Genomic DNA, 17,292 nt, shown 5'->3' with positions numbered 1-17,292 from the left:
CCACCTCTTCCTAGGAACTGGCGGGAAAAAGACTCAGCCTGTGCTAGACATAAGTCTTTATTTTGCGTGCAGTCTTTATTTAAACAATTAGAGTCAGTACCACCATCAAGTACTACCACCAGAGGGTACTGTCATCCCTCCCATTACGTAATCCAAGATGGCGGTTTGGAGTGGGGGGAAATGGCGGAAAAGAGACTCAGCCTGTGCTGGATAGGATGGACATCAGTCTTTATTTTGCAGGCAATCTTTATTTAGACAATTTGAAGCAGTACCGACATCCAGTGGGTCCACCACGAGGTCTGGAGTCCAACTGACCTAGTACACAGTACCGCCGCCACAGGGTGCTGTCTTCCCTTCTCTAATGTAATCCAACATGGCGGTATGGGGTGGGGGAAAAGGACTCAGCCTATGCTGGATGCATGTCTTTATTTAAACCATTTGAGGCAGTACATCCATCCAGTGTGTTCACCACGGGGTCTAGAGTCCAAATGACCTAGTACGCAGTACTGCCACCAGAGGGCACTGTTATTCCTCCTGTGAGATAATCCAATATGGCGGTCTGGGGTGGGAGAAAATGGCTCAGCCTGCTGTAGGCTGCTGGAGAGAGGAAGGAGTGTACTTTACTTATTTTGTAACAATTTATTTAGGGACGAATTTCACCTAGTTCATTTATTACACTGATACAAAATATTCGCTCTGATGTGCTTGGGGTCACAATACACAGTCTGGAGAGTTGCAAACTGCTGGTAAATGATGCAGTACACTGATGTACAGACACGCGAACAACTCGTAAATTACCGAAATAATGCAGCACACGGCTTACAGAACTGTAAACTACTCGTAAATCACCAAAATAATGCAGACACGAAAACAACTCGTAAATTACCAAAATAATGCATATAAAACACTCTGCAGACACGCTCACTACTCCTAAACTGTCCAAATAAGGCATAGCACAGCCTACAGACCTGCTTGCAAAGTAATGCATCAGACATGCAAACATTGCACCCACGCACCATTCGCCACCCCCTGTCCACTGGATCACACATGACGTTACCGCACACGCTCCCAGAAGTCGTCATGCACTGGCAGCCGCCACAAAGTGACTATGCGACCTTCAGCTGATGAGCCACGCGCAGGTGCCCATTCGGGTACCTCAAGTATGAGGCAGCGGCATCCCTATCATACTTGACACCTGAGGAATACCTCTCGAAATATGTGTTCATCTAGGCACCGTTGCTGATGCAACCGGACGGAAGCGCAGACCTATTTGCAGAGCGACTCACCATCACATACGCTGCAGAAATCTGTACCATTGCTTTCCAGAATAGCACAGGCTGCTTTCTCTTCCTCACAGTTGTAACGGGACATTTGAGCTGTATGTAGCCATGCTTATCTACCCAGTGTGGCTGATGCATTGCCACAAAATGTGCACATGAAGCTACACACCATCGCAACCGTATCTAAAGAGGTTCTCAATTATATATGGCTGTGTAAAATAGGAACCAATTCGACCTCTCAGAAATTGTATAGTGCCCAGAAATAGTTAACTCTCGCTTTTGCAGGAGCTTCCGTGATGTCTCAGCTTGTCTGCATCGAAATTCTTGCCCTAACAGAACCTGTTTACGAAAATAGCACAGAATAACGACGAATGCGGTCCTAACGTGGTACCCCATCCATCACGTGTTACCCTTCCTGCTTTCAACATATGCAAATGTTCTCACCGCTATGTAGAGGCTCCTGTATTCCAGCACAAAGGATGTATAGTGAATGAATGGTTCATTATGATTGGCTCTTATCGAATTTATCTGCCAAATTACAAATGCTGCCAGTGTGGAAGCATTGTCCACCTTTTTTTTCTCTTTCTACAGACAAGACTTTCAGTGGCAAAAAGCTATTTTACACAGCTCGCCATATTGCACTGACAATTAAACCTTGAAAAGTGCCCTACATATCGTTAGATACGGGAAGACTCTTACTGAATTACACTGCCCTCCCACTGAGGACAGGAGCTTGAATATTAGAGTGTGAAACCAATACCCAACCCAGCAATACATCACTGCCTACCATGTCGATGTAATAAACATACAATTCGTATCCTGCAACGTACAAAATCACACCTTTTACATCATTTGTACATATATTGCAAAGACGGACAGCATAAGCACATGCACCGTAGGTATACTCGTGTCACTAGGTATTTCCCATGAGGTCGAGTGCTCATCCACTCCCAATGCGTGACCAGAGCGCCCTCAGTGGATCGAAGCCACTCTCAGAACTGTTCTACAAATTCGTGGTCGGCTCCCTTTGGCACAAACGCATTACTGTCTCTGGACCCAACCTGCTTGCTTGCTTGCTTGCTTTTCTACACACATCTTGAGACTCTAGGATTACAAGAACATATGTAATTTCGCATGGTTTGCTAGAATATCATACCATTTTCGTGGTACTTCTCGATATCAAGCACATAGCAATATTGCTTGCATAGCAGTATCACTCGCACAACAAAATTCCAAAGATATAGACTGGAAATTATTTCTTTAGATATCCGAAACTTTAGCTAAGTGGATCATGCTGTAAACCATAGAGTAACTAGAAACTTTATGAGAAAAAAATCGAAAAAAGAAAAATAGAGGAAACTGATATTTCCACTCGTGAATGCCAATGTCGGTGATGTAACAGATTCCAAATCATCCCTATAATCTACAAAGTCAAATCTACAAAGTCAAGTCTAGAGAACCAGCAAACGTGTCTTCCACCTGCTCGATGCACACACCACAATCGATGTTCTCTCAACTAAATAAGGATGCAAAATGTAAAGAAGCAGTCAACCAAACAATTTACGTGGGTGGGAATAATGGCCCAGTGCAAACCATAACCATATTGAAACTTCTTAAATTTCCACGCAATCACGAAAGCTGTCCAAACACATACTAAGTGTGAGTTCGCTGTACAGCCGTCTAGACCACTACACAGTTAAATCAGCTACATTCCTGCACCCCCACAGACCTCTCCATTCAGACAGCTCCTACCGTTAGCAGGAAACGTGAATCATTCCCGCCACTGGCCACCGGCGCCAAACACGCATAGGTAGAATCATCATACTAAGAAATCAGTCACATATATATTTAATCACTATACTTACAATTAATTTTTACGGATGTGGTCTCAGTTGATCGTCATTTGACATTGAGCCAAGTATCAGAAATACACGCTGTAATGGCTGTGGCTCTAGAAATAGAAATATCTGTACCATTCTTATGACATCACATACTCTCCCCTCTCCTATCATAGTATTCCACGTCAAATCCAGACCTTCCTTACGACTGGACATAGTCATTTCCTTGCACATGTCAGAACACAAACACGTACTTTATAAGCCTGATGCTCATGGCGAACCTATCCCGCATGCCCTGTTACTAGAACACTGGCCATTAAAATTCCTACACCAAGAAGAAATGCAAATGATAAACGGGTATTCATTGGACAAATATATTATACTAGAACGGACATGTGATTACACTTTCACGCAATTTGGGTGCATAGATGCTGAGAAATCAGTACCCAGAACAACCACCTTTGGCCGTAATAACGACCTTGATACGCCTGGGCATTGAGTCAAACAGAGCTTGGATGGCGTGTACAGGTACAGGTGCCCATGCAGCTACAGCACGATACCACAGTTCATCAAGAGTAGTGACTGGCGCATTGTGACGAACCAGTTGCTCGGCCACCATTGACCAGATGTTTTCAGTTGGTGAGAAATCTGGAGAATGTGCTGGCCAGGGCAGCAGTCGAACATTTTCTGTATCCAGAAAGGCCCGTACAGGACCTGCAACATACGATCGTGCATTATACTGCTGAAAAGTAGGGTTTCGCAGGGATCGAATGAAGGGTAGAGCCGCGGGTCGTAACACATCTGAAATGTAACGTCCACTGTTCAAAGTGCCGTCAATGCGAACAAGAGGTGATGGTATGACCCCATACCATCACAACGGATGATACGCCAGTATGGCGATGACGAATACACGCTTCCAATGTAAGTTCACCACGATGTCGCCAAACACGGATGCGACCATCATGATGCTGTAAACAGAACGTGGATTCATCCGAAAAAAATGACATTTTGCCATTCGTGCACCCAGGTTCGTCACCCATGTTCGTCGTTGAGTACACCTATCGCAGGCGCTCCTGTCTGTGATGCAGCGTCAAGGGTAACCGCAGCCATGGTCTCATAGCTGATAGTCCATGCTGCTGTAAACGTCGTCGAACTGTTCGTGCAGGTGGTTGTTGTCTTGCAAACGTCCCCATCTGTTGACTCAGGGATCGAGACGTGGCCGCACGATCCGTTACAGCCATGCGGATAAGATGCCTGTCACCTCGACTTCTAGTGACACGAGACCGTTGCCATCCAGCACGGCGTTCCGTATTACCCTCCTGAACGCATCGACTCCATATTCTGCTAACAGTCATTGGATGTCGACCAACGCGAGCAGCAATGTCGCGATACGATAAACCGCAAAAGCGATATGGTACAATCTGACCTTTATCAAAGTCGGAAACGTGATGGTACGCATTTCTCCTCCCTACACGAGGCATCACAACAACGTTTCACCAGGCAACGCCGGTCAACTGCTGTTTTTGTATGAGAAATCTGTTGGAAACATTCCTCATGTGGGTACGTTGTAGGTGTCGCCACCGGCGGCAACCTTGTGTGAATGCTCTGAAAAGCTAATCATTTGCATATCACAGCATCTTCTTCCTCTCGGTTAAATTTCGCGTCTGTATCACGTCATCTTCGTGGTGTAGCAAATTTTAATGGCCAGTAGTGTAAGTATAGTACTACGCCAGTAAATGGTTGCTGACGATACAAAATAATATTGACCGAGAATCAACGATGGGTGGACATGTCTCATAACTTTTTCTTGCGAGCAGTACCACTGTGTCTTAGAAAGAGACACATAATCGTCTTACAAACCGCCAGATGTTAAAGAACACGACCGTATTACTATCACAAGCGGTCTTGGTTCTACAGGTGCACACAAGTATATAAATCGAAGTATGACACTACCCACGAATGACGGTTTTTTCCAGACAAATACCGCAACACTGAATACAGACAGTGATCGCCGGAGTGTCAGACCAACAGTGTGGTTACACGTCGCCGAAGGTGCACCCTCGTAATAAAATTATGGAATTTAGAAAGTGATTCAGCTGAGGAACGCGGTATGAAACAGGTGTTTGTAACTTCGTCACGCCGCCACCAGCACTAGATATTTCTCCAGTATTTGTAATGCATTCTGCCTCGATACCATGTCAGACGTTCTGCGATATATCGATTGCGTTATAGGCGATATTTAATTGAGAAAGATTACAAAAAGTAGATGATGTACTGATTGAGGTCGTAAGAAATGTACACTAGCTTTTCAGATCTTTAGTGCTACGCTGTCCGCTAGAAATGCTGTGTAGGATTTGGAATTAAGTCTTCCCATTCAACCACAAGCCTGCCTTGGATCCTATGGAGAAGTCCTTTAATGATTACAGCCACTAGTGAATCATATTTCTGGCACTCTCATATCCGAAAACGAGTCACCTTTCTCGAACCTGTCTGCTGCAGTAAAATTTTAGGTAGCCCCTCGTACATCTCGCAACTGCTGCCACTTGCGGAGCTTTACATATGCGATCGTTCCAATTTAAGTCAGAACTGAGCAGAAGTCGGCGAAAGCTATATCTACCACCTTCTGCATCCCGTTTAGAAGCAGGTTAAACTGAGTTAGTGCTATAGGACTGTGTTTTGACTATTCGATGGAAACGGGAACTGGGAGTAGGACGATGATTTTGCTACTGCACTGTGGTGCGTCCCCAAGCTACATGCAAGTACTACAGATCCGTGTCCCTCAGGGCCCATCTGTCACCCCAACATGTTATCGTCGTTATTTTGTACCACCAAACAGAGAAATATTACAAACTGTAGAAGCTCCACCAACTTCATCCGATAGATTTTTACCGCATCTCTCTAATCCTATACATCGAAAAGAAATACCGCATGCGTGCCAGCATCGAGCACATATGACAGTTCTACACTCCTGGAAATTGAAATAAGAACACCGTGAATTCATTGTCCCAGGAAGGGGAAACTTTATTGACGCATTCCTGGGGTCAGATACATCACATGATCACTCTGACAGAACCACAGGCACATAGACACAGGCAACAGAGCATGCACAATGTCGGCACTAGTACAGTGTATATCCACCTTCCGCAGCAATGCAGGCTGCTATTCTCCCATGGAGACGATCGTAGAGATGCTGGATGTAGTCCTGTGGAACGGCTTGCCATGCCATTTCCACCTGGCGCCTCAGTTGGACCAGCGTTCGTGCTGGACGTGCAGACCGCGTGAGACGACGCTTCATCCAGTCCCAAACATGCTCAATGGGGGACAGATCCGGAGATCTTGCTGGCCAGGGTAGTTGACTTACACCTTCTAGAGCACGTTGGGTGGCACGGGATACATGCGGACGTGCATTGTCCTGTTGGAACAGCAAGTTCTACATCTACATTTATACTCCGCAAGCCACCCAACGGTGTGTGGCTTCCCTTGCCGGCCTAGGAATGGTAGAACGATGGGTTCGATGACGGTTTGGATGTACCGTGCAGTATTCAGTGTCCCCTCGACCATCACCAGTGGTGTACGGCCAGTGTAGGAGATCGCTCCCCACACCATGATGTTGGGTGTTGGCCCTGTGTGCCTCGGTCGTATGCAGTCCTGATTGTGGCGCTCACCTGCACGGCGCCAAACACGCATACGACCATCATTGGCACCAAGGCAGAAGCGACTCTCATCGCTGAAGACGACACGTCTCCATTCGTCCTTCCATTCACGCCTGTCGCGACACCACTGGAGGCGGGCTGCACGATGTTGGGGCGTGAGCGGAAGACGGCCTAACGGTGTGCGGGACCGTAGCCCAGCTTCGTGGAGACGGTTGCGAATGGTCCTCGCCGATACCCCAGGAGCAACAGTGTTCCTAATTTGCTGGGAAGTGGCGGTGCGGTCCCCTACGGCACTGCGTAGGATCCTACGGTCTTGGCGTGCATCCGTGCGTCGCTGCGGTCCGGTCCCAAGCCGACGGGCACGTGCACCTTCCGCCGACCACTGGCGACAACATCAATGTACTGTGGAGACCTCACGCCCCACGTGTTGAGCAATTCGGCGGTACGTCCACCCGGCCTCCCGCATGCCCACTATACGCCCTCGCTCAAAGTCCGTCAACTGCACATACGGTTCACGTCCACGCTGTCGCGGCATGCTACCAGTGTTAAAGACTGCGATGGAGCTCCGTATGCCACGGCAAACTGGCTGACACTGACGGCGGTGGTGCACAAATGCTGCGCAGCTAGCGCCATTCGACGGCCAACACCGCGGTTCCTGGTGTGTCCGCTGTGCCGTGCGTATGATCTTTGCTTGTACAGCCCTCTCGCAGTGTCCGGAGCAAGTATGGTGGGTCTGACACACCGGTGTCAATGTGTTCTTTTTTCCATTTCCAGGATTGTATTAAATATACAGGTATTGATCAACTGCACAGACCAGATCAAAGTTTCATCACCTGTACTATATGAGTATGATCGTATTCCGCAGATTATACTGTAAGTCGCAAGAGACGCTCCCTGTGACCCAATCTCGTTTTTTGAAACATTGTTTTTTTTCTGCTGTAACACGCTTTGTACACTGCCATGCAGTTTGTTTTTCTGTCATGACTTCCAGGTCTGTGTCAGGTTCTAAACTGACATTAAAACCTTTTTGATCCATGGCCTCTCGCAGAAAACTAGACGTCGCACGGTGTAAATCATGTTGTTACTGCTGCTACCATTACACACCACACACACTCTATGATTTTGAATAAAATACAGTTACAACATAAGGAAATTGAAAGAGTTTGTTGCGTTGTGGAGAGTTTCCAAACTACAGTCCGAAGGTGATTGACGACCTCCACATTTAAACTCATCTGTCACAGTGACAGAATAGCTGATGGCTCTGCATTCTGTTTCGACTGATTCCTTCATGTTGCAGTTATGTACGTGATCACTGTTTCGGTGCTAGCCATCCCCAGAAGGTGTCACCCATCCACAAAACTCTTTTTCCAACTCAAACAAGCGATGTGGTAACCAACAGCGTGCCAGTGGATAGATGGGATGGAAAAGACACTGTCGATGTACTGAAATTTGTTGATCAAACAATTTTAGAAATTTTACAGTAATTTCAACATCGACTAATAATGCGACAGCATGTTTCCCCGAATTACAGCCTTATAGCTAAACCACCCCTTCTTTACTTTGTGAGTATCATTGCGAATGATCCCCTGTGGGTCTGGGGGTTTGAATAGGCCCGAGGTATTCCTGCTTGTTGTAAGAGGTGACTAAAAGGAGTCTTACACGTTTCGGCTTTTATGTGACGGTCCCCTGTAGGGTTTGATCTCCATTTTTAAAATTTTCCCGGAGAGTGAGCCAACTGGGGGAGGGCACCTTACATAGTGCATCGTGTCCATCACTCGCTGAGACCTATCGCATCCTTCGTCGATGTGGATCTGCAATTCTCCTCATTCTCCAACTTTTGGACGAGGTCACCCTCCCCAGGCCTATTTTTCCATCAGCTGCGCAGTATCGTTTTCTACGCTAATGATGATAATGGACTTGTTTGCTTGGTTGCACCTGATGTCCAGCATGGTAGCCACTCCATTGTGGTGGGGCCGCCATGTCCCCTGTTGGTTGTAGCCCCCTGATCAAACAGGGATCACTCAGCTGATACCTGCGCTGTTAACTCCCCACATATGCCAAGGAGTAGGTGCCCGTCACCCTGGGGCATCAGGACTCCCGGCAATGGACATCCTGCGAGGTGGTCTTTGCTGTGCCTGGGTGGCGCCCATGGAGACGGCCCGTGGTCAGAGTGGGTGGAATCAGGGTGGATGACACACGATGAAGCGTAGTACATCATCTCTTGCTGGTGATCAAACACCAGCACTCTCTAAGCGTTCATGGGCTCAATTCAACGGATAGACGTATGACCCTAAATCCTCCCCCTCCCTGGCCACACCATGGGCGGAACATCAGGCTAAGGATGGCAACGGCTCTTATTCCCCCTGGTACCTTGTATGTTCGAGAGCTGATGCGGAATCTTTCATGATGATGAAGTTTCAGTTTTTTGTTGAGCATTTTGAGGACAAGTTTGGGGAAGTGCAGCGCTTGTCCAAAATGACATCTGGGTCAGTTTGATCAAAACAGCATCCTCTGGCCAGTAACTGGCGTTACTCGCTGGTGACAAGCTGGGGGATGTTTCTGTAACCATCACGCCCCAAAAGACCTTAAATATGAGCTAGGGTATCAAATTTCACAGGGACCTTCTTTTACAGTCTGACGATGAGCTGCGAGCGAATTTAGAGTGGCGAAGTGTACGTTTCGTTCAGCGTGTCCACTGGGGTCCAAGGGATAATCAAATTGCCACCGGTGCCTTCATCTTGGCGTTCGAAGGTCACACATTGCCCAAGAAGGTCAAGGTGATGGTCTACCACTGTGATGTAAAACCCTATATCTCTCTCCCAATGCGGTGCTTTAAATGCTGAAAGTTCGGCCATATGTCTTCCCACTGTTCTTCCAGCATCACATGTCGAGACTGCGGACGCTCCTTCACATCCCAGTACTCAATGTGCCCCGCCTCCCATCTGCGTCAACTGCAGAGAGTACCATTCGCCTTGCTCACCTGACTGCAGGATCCTCCAGAAAGGAAGGAAAATCATGGCGTACAAGATCCTGGACCAACTGACCTACACTGAGGCTAAGAGCAAATTTGAACGAGTACATCCTGTACAAATGACATCAGCTTACATCACCGCTACAACAGTTCTAGCCCCATCAGCTCCCCCAACCCCAATCACCTCTCAGAGCTGGAAGACTATACTTGCCCCCTTGATGGTTGGGGGTGTGGGGGGCACTTCCTTTTGCTCCTGCACCACCTACTTTGGGAGCAACACCCCCCCCCCACCACCATTGGGGATATCAGTCACAACTTCCGCGCCAGAGAAGTCTTCTTCGGCTCCTCTCGCTAGGAAGAGGACCCTTGGGTGACTCCCTTCCGAGGTTATTAAATTGATAGCTCGGTAATATTCACACCTTTCAGCAGCTGCTTTCTTTGGAGTTGGAATTATTACATTCTCCTGGGTCTGAGTGTGAGGGTATTTCGCCTGTCTCATACATATGATATTACAGTGCCTGTGTTATTCGAAATTACGATGCAATGTATGCATCCGCTGATACCGGCTAGTTATTGAACTATATGAACAGAAACGTTAGTTAGTTACAAACTACGGTGTGCACACACTTTATTCAACATGTAAACGTCGCTACAGATATTCAGATTTAGATTGTGACATGTTCAATACGCCTGCCATCATTGGCGATTATGTGGCGCAGACGAGTAGCTGCATGAGCCACTGAAGTGTCGGAACATCGACGCTGTCGATGACATCCTGAATGGCTGTTTTCAGCTCAGCAATGGTTTGGGGCTATTACTATACAATTTCTGTTTAATATAACCCCATGAAAAGGAGTCGCATGTGTTCAGATCCGGGGAATATGGTGGCCAATCGAGGCCCATGCCATTGGCCTCTGGGTACCCCACCGCCAGAATGCGGTCCCCAAAGTGCTTCTCAGGACATCAAACACTCTCTTACTTCGACTGGGTCAAGCTCCGTATTGCATGAACCACATCTTGTCGAAATGAGGGTCACTTTGGATAATGGGGATGAAAAAAATGGTTCAAATGGCTCTGAGCACTATGGGACTTAACATCTATGGTCATCAGTCCCCTAGAACTTAGAACTACTTAAACCTAACTAACCTAAGGACAGCACACAACACCCAGTCATCACGAGGCAGAGAAAATCCCTGACCCCGCCGGGAATCGAACCCGGGAACCCGGGCGTGGGAAGCGAGAACGCTACCGCACGACCACGAGATGCGGGGTATGGGGATGAAATCATCTTCCAAAATCTTCACGTACCGTCGGTAGTTACTGTGCCATCCAGGAAAATCGCACCGATTATTCCGTGACTGGATCTGTTAACGGCGAAGAGACTTCTCGATCGGGAAATGCGGATTCTCAGTCCCCCAAAAGTGCCAATTTTGCTTGTTGGCGAACCCATCCGGTTGAAAGTGTGGTTCATCGCTAAACCAAACCATGCATGCGTATACTAATTTCCACCATGCTCTGCGGCCAACCGTGCAGTTTGAACGTCGTAACGCAAACCGTTCTGAAGTTATGACGATTTTATTTCATATAGTTCAATAATTGTTAACCTGTACGTAATGGATGTACGAGTATAGTTTGTAGAGACATGATTGACGACATATGGAAGTTTGGGACTGGCAGGGAGTCGTGGTCGGGTAGCCTAATGGTAAGGCGACCGCTCGTGATAAGCGGGAAGTCCGAGTTCGACTACCGGTCCTGCAGAAATTTTCATTGCCGTCGTTCCAATTATACACCTGACGGTTGTCCGTATTCGCAACTGTGAATATGTGTGTCCCATGCGTGTCTTAGCAGCACTAAATTTGTGTGCGCTACACGACGAGTATTTTCTCCAACTGGGAGCTCCTATTGTGTGACAGTAAGGTTTCCGGTGTGCTGCAGATGTTCGTGTTCCACGTGGAGTCGCATCCGAACGTGACGTGGTACCGCCAGTGCGTGTCGTACAACTCCTTCCCCAGCAAGTTCTCCGAGTACTCGTACCTGGGCTTCGGCATGCTCATGATGTACGGCCTGCCGCTCACCGTCATCATCTTCTCCTACACGTCCATCCTGGGCGAGATATACCGGCGCTCCCGCGAGTTCAGCGACGGTAAGTCACGCCAGATGACCGCACGATCGCGCCGCCGCGCTGCTGCTGCTGCTGCTGCTGCTATGTTCGCGAGCTGTGCGCGAATTTCAGTCCAGATAGTCTGGTTTACACCGGAGTGGACTCTCGAGCGAACAGAGAGAGAGAGACTCCTCTCTGGTGTAAACGCTAGCCGAGCGCGAGCGAGCGGCGTTCGGTCGCGTTCGGTTCGCATTCGCTAGTGTTCGCTAGTGTTCGCTAGTGTTCGCTAGTGTTCGCTTGTGTTCGCTAGTGTTCGCTAGTGTTCGCTAGTGTCCCGCTGGCTGTCGCCCAATTAGCGGACTACCAGAGCGCCAGCAGTACAGAAAGTTTTCGTCTGCTGTCTCCTCTACTTCCACTGCTGACGTGAGTCGAATGGGCGATGGAGTGGTTTGAACAAAATGTAACGTTAAACCTTACTTTATCCCGGCGTATACGGTGTTCAAATAACTTACGGGTATGCATCCGGGTGATGTCGCCGACAACCGCCGATATTTCGACAGGAGTTTACACTGCCGTTTTCAAGACAACACTGTGGCAAGGAAGCGCTGTGGAAGCCAGTTTCTAGAGGGTAACGACAGGTTAACGGACGAAAATATTGCTCAAATTCAAGATTTTTTTCTACGTACTAGAATGTAGTAGACAAATGGGGTTTGCTGCAATGAATGAAGCAGACAATGAAGTTTATTGCTATTTTTTATTAAAAAATATTGCTATCTTCACTGTGTAATTGGGGGTTTTCCCGGGGTAGTTCTGAAAGGAGGTATATCGACGGTTATCGCTGTAACTACGGTTGTGGTTATATGAAATATGAAGTTAACATGCGAGGGTCGTTCAATAATTAATGCCCCACATTTTTTTTAAAAAAAAGCCATTAATATACGGGGTGATTATAACCAGAGTTAAACTTTCAAATCGCTTTAGAAATAACACCACGGGTCAGAATGACGTCAAATTGCAACGGAATATTATGGGAGAACGGGGAAAACGCATGGCAGAAAGTAGCAAAACATGGCACTGTAAGCATCATAATTTAATAGTGTGGACTACAAAGGACAAATGAATCATACAGCAATGTCTAAGGCGTACGTTTGACGTTAAACAAATTGTACTACTCAGTGTGCATGGGTGTAGAGTTGTGATACTGTTAGTTACGTAAGCCCATCCACCACGGCAAGGTCATATAATATCGGATGGGAAAATCGGTTTTTAATTGTCCTGAGGCAAAAAAACGCATAAAAAGCATCACTCACATCGGTTTTTCATTATTCTGAGGCCAAAAACCGCATAAAAAGCATCAGCCACGTCGGTTTTTAATTGTCCTGGTGCCAAAAACCGCATAAAAAGCATCAATCAAAATCAAATCAGATTAGCAATTTCCGTGTGACTGGCGCAAAACATGTTCAATATGCTGTCCACCGTTTTCTGCAACAAGCTGAAATCGAGTAACAGCATGTTCCTCAACTGATCGAAGTGCTGCGCAATGCGTGCCTTCAGTGCAGCTAAGTTTGCAATCGCGACACTGAACACATCATCTTTCAGACAGCCCCACAGCCAGAAGTTACACGGATTAAGATCAGGTGATCGTGACGGCCATGCTGTAGGGAAATGGCGGCTGATAATTCTAGCATTTCCGAAATGGCGCTTCAGCAGTTGCTTAACTGGATTTGCAATGTACGGAGGTGCGCCATCTTGCGTAAAAATGATCCCATCAACACATCCACGCTGTTGGAGAGCTGGAATGACGTGGTTGCGCAAAAGACACTCATAGTGCCTACCAGTGACGGTACGGGTAACAGGACCTTAAGCACCTGTCTCTTCGAAAAAAACACGGCCGAATGATAAATCATGCTGTAAACCCGCACCACACTGTACCCTTTTCAGGATGAAATGGTACTGGTTGATTTGCGTGTGGATTTTCCGTTGCCCATATTCCACAAATCTGTGTATTTACGTATCCTGTTAGATAGAACTGGGCTTCGTCTGTCCACAGCCAATCATTGTCCACTTCGATGGGTGCAAGAAATTCTAAAGCAAAGGTCTCTCTCTTGCTGGCAGGTCAACAGGAATCAGCTCGTGCACATGGGTAATTTAGAATGGATAGCAAAGAAGGACGTTTCGTAGGATTTTACGCACCGTGCTCACAGGTATGTCCAATGTTCGGGCAGTTCTCCGTGCACTACACGTTTGCACACCGCCACTCGTCTCCTCCTGCATTTCTGTGGCCACTGCTGCCACTGACGTAGAAAACAATTCTTTTCCTCCCTCTACCAGGCTGCGCACCAAAAGAACCAGTCTTTTAGAATTTCTGAATCATTTTCTCGAGACCCACGGCAGTCATCGGACCAACGCCTTTTTTCAAACCCTTCAGTGTCCGTAACTTCTGCAAATTGACGTGTGCACAATCATCATTCTTATAATACAGTTTTGCAAGCTGAGCGCGATCCTGCATTGAGACAGTCATGCGAACGTCGCAGACTCGAAAGGAGGAAACGCCGTGTACCCGGCGTGTTTATACCAACTTCAATGGGTCGTGACACAAAAATGGTTCATATGGCTCTGAGCACTATGGGACTCAACTGCTGTGGTCATCAATCCCCTAGAACTTAGAACTACTTAAAACTATCTAACCTAAGGACATCACATACACCCATGCCCGAGGCAGGATTCGAACCTGCGACCGTAGCAACAGCGCGGCTCCGGACTGGAGCGCCTAGAACCGCACGGCCACCGCGGCCGGCGGTCGTGACACATGTTTTCATTTACGTATTCTGACACATACAGCGCCATCTATTGATCAGTTTTCCCAGTATTTTGTTTTCTTCTGCCATACGCTTTCCCCCTTCTCCGATAATATTCCGTTGCAATTTGACGTCATTCTGACCAATGGTGTTATTTCTATAGCGTTTTGAAAGTTTAACTTTAATTAACAGACAAACATCCTTGTTGTTTCTTCACATTTGATATTTGTTCTGTGCGCTAGTGAAGTTTCGAACCGTTCCGCAGATGGCAGAGCTGTAGTACATACGTCTCACGTTACAAGCAGCGTGTTATTATTGAATTCCTGTGTGCAGAAAAGAAACCGTGGTGAACGTCCATTAACGTTTGTGTGCAGTATACGGCGATGCTGCATTTGGTAGGAGTACATTTGGGCGATGGGTAAAGGAAGTTACAGCCTCAGGAACTGCAGAAACAGAACTCCATGATCAGCCACGCTCGGGACGTCCCGTCACAGCCACTGCTAAATGGTTCAAATGGCTCTGAGCACTATGCGACTTAACTTCTGAGGTCATCAGTCGCCTAGAACTTAGAACTAATTAAACCTAACTAACCTAAGGACATCACACACATCCATGCCCGAGGCAGGATTCGAACCTGCGACCGTAGTGGTCACGCGGTTCCAGACTGAAGCGCCTAGAACCGCTCGGCCACACCGGCCGGCACAGCCACTGCTCCAGACGTGCTGAATCGTGCGGATGCCATTATTCGTGCCGACCGGCGCATCACAACTCGACAACTGGCTCTACACTTGTCGGTCAGCATTGGAAGAGCGTCTGCAATGATCGAGACTGTCGGATATTCAAAGAGGTGCACACGATGTGTTCCACGAATGCTCACAGCGGACAACAAGATTCAAAGAAAGGCCATTTCATCTGAATTGTTGTAGCGTTTTGAGACCGACGGAGAGGCCTTTCTGTTGTTTAGGGCGACGAAAGCTGTCAACCATGGAGTGAACACGTGGCTCGCCTACATGACAAGAGCTTTACCAGTAGGGAATACATGCTCTTCCACAACGTTGGCGTACGGCCATAGAACGTGATGGCGACTACGTAGAAAAATAGAAGACGGACAAGACATGGAGATGCATATTGTCACCAAATTAGGACTCTTAACAAAAATTATGTTCTAAGAAAAAAAATGTGGAGCATTACTTATTGAACGACTCTCGTATCATCCTGATCCTTACAGCGTAGGGATGTGCACAAAAACATTTTGACGAAATTATAGATATTTGAGATAATGGAGTTCGCGCATAATGTTTTGGGGAACAATTCTTCGATGTACAGTATATACATTCGAATTCCATAATAAAAAAAAATTTCGTGGTTTTCCGACCGTCATCCTGTCGTTCCCTCTTTAAACCACGTAAAACCTCTGTTTGCAGAGAAACTCCGTAAAGACAACACAAACAGGCGTATGCACACACACACACACACACACACACACACACACACACACACTAGAGTCATCACAAAACAAAGATTAACGACGTCAAAAGTTGTCGATCGTGAGATAAATAATCAACGGATAACATATGTTGGGACATGCCGTTTATAGGAATCCTACTCATACTGCTGCAGGGTGACAGTTGTCACCATTCGGCTCAACGTGGAGGGGTACTTCGAACCTGAGAGTTTGACAGCTGAGTTGCCCCATCTCGAAGTCACCTTTAGTCAGAATGCTTACTGTGAGAGACGGATTAGGTGTGCTTTGTACTATCGACCAACTGCACACCGCGTGAGTGATGACAATACCGAGATAGCACCATGGTCTAGCCTTAAGCAGGGAGCATTTGGAGCAGGATTGGTCGTGTTTTGCGGAAATATGATGTGAAGTGTGTGTTTCGATCACCGTTCTCTGAAAATTGATGTTTTAAATTGACTTGCACATCGCTTACTTGCTGCAGTTTTTCCTTGGAAATATATTGGTAGTTGTCGACGACGTTACCTCACTGCATTCTCGTGAGTTATTTGCTCAGAATGTAATGTTTTTCTGTTAGAGGAATATACCTGTAAGCATCATAGGTGATTTAACGATGCAAGAGATCAACAGAGCAAGTGCCGAAGGAAAAGAAAATTACTATGACTAGCTGACATGTGCGAATAATTAGCGCTTTGTCCTTATCAGTCACGGATGGGTAATACAGTAATAGAAAAATAAGTAAATGCAAGTATTTATTAATAAGAGGTATTTCATTTGGAATAGCAGTAATAAATATTAGTCTCACTGTAAAAGACAGATATCACTGTACGGGGTGTCGGAAAAAAAGGTTCCAATATTTACAGAGGGTGTAGCACGCATCAAGCTAAGAAAAAAAGTTCCTATAAACATTGGTCGTCTCCCTCATATCTTTGGAGGTATGGTTTACGTGCGTGCGAGAAGCATATCTTACACACCGAGTACTTTGACACAAGACAAATGAGGAAACAGCGCACGCACTAGACATTTATGCAGCACAATGAGTTTGCGTTGGTATCAAGCACGTACCCGACACAAGAACAAGCACAGTACTCAAAAGCGTACTACAGTACGTACTGTATCTGTCACGTATGTTATTTTCGTCTGGTGTACCCGTAGCATTCATATGACACATTGTTTGTTGCCACACAGC

The 17,292-nt window shown here is 46.8% G+C and overlaps 1 protein-coding gene across 8 annotated transcripts in view; it reads left to right on the top strand.

Moving 5' to 3' along the window:
* LOC126187883 (adipokinetic hormone/corazonin-related peptide receptor variant I) overlaps positions 1 to 17,292 on the top strand; it is a 1,289,392-nt gene that overhangs the window by 1,193,490 nt on the left and 78,610 nt on the right. For all 8 annotated transcript variants that reach the window (XR_007537802.1, XM_049929223.1, XM_049929225.1 and 5 more), the window contains one exon: positions 11,678 to 11,885. Coding sequence is in view for 7 of the 8 variants with exons in the window: in XM_049929223.1 (XP_049785180.1) it covers positions 11,678 to 11,885 (208 nt within the window). In the remaining variant the exon portion in view is untranslated. The remainder of the gene's footprint in view (positions 1 to 11,677; positions 11,886 to 17,292) is intronic.

The sequence above is a fragment of the Schistocerca cancellata genome, chromosome 5, assembly GCF_023864275.1.
Source record: "Schistocerca cancellata isolate TAMUIC-IGC-003103 chromosome 5, iqSchCanc2.1, whole genome shotgun sequence".
NCBI lineage: Eukaryota > Metazoa > Arthropoda > Insecta > Orthoptera > Acrididae > Schistocerca > Schistocerca cancellata.
Note: the sequence above shows the minus strand (reverse complement) of the source record. Positions and strands in the feature narration are given on the sequence as shown.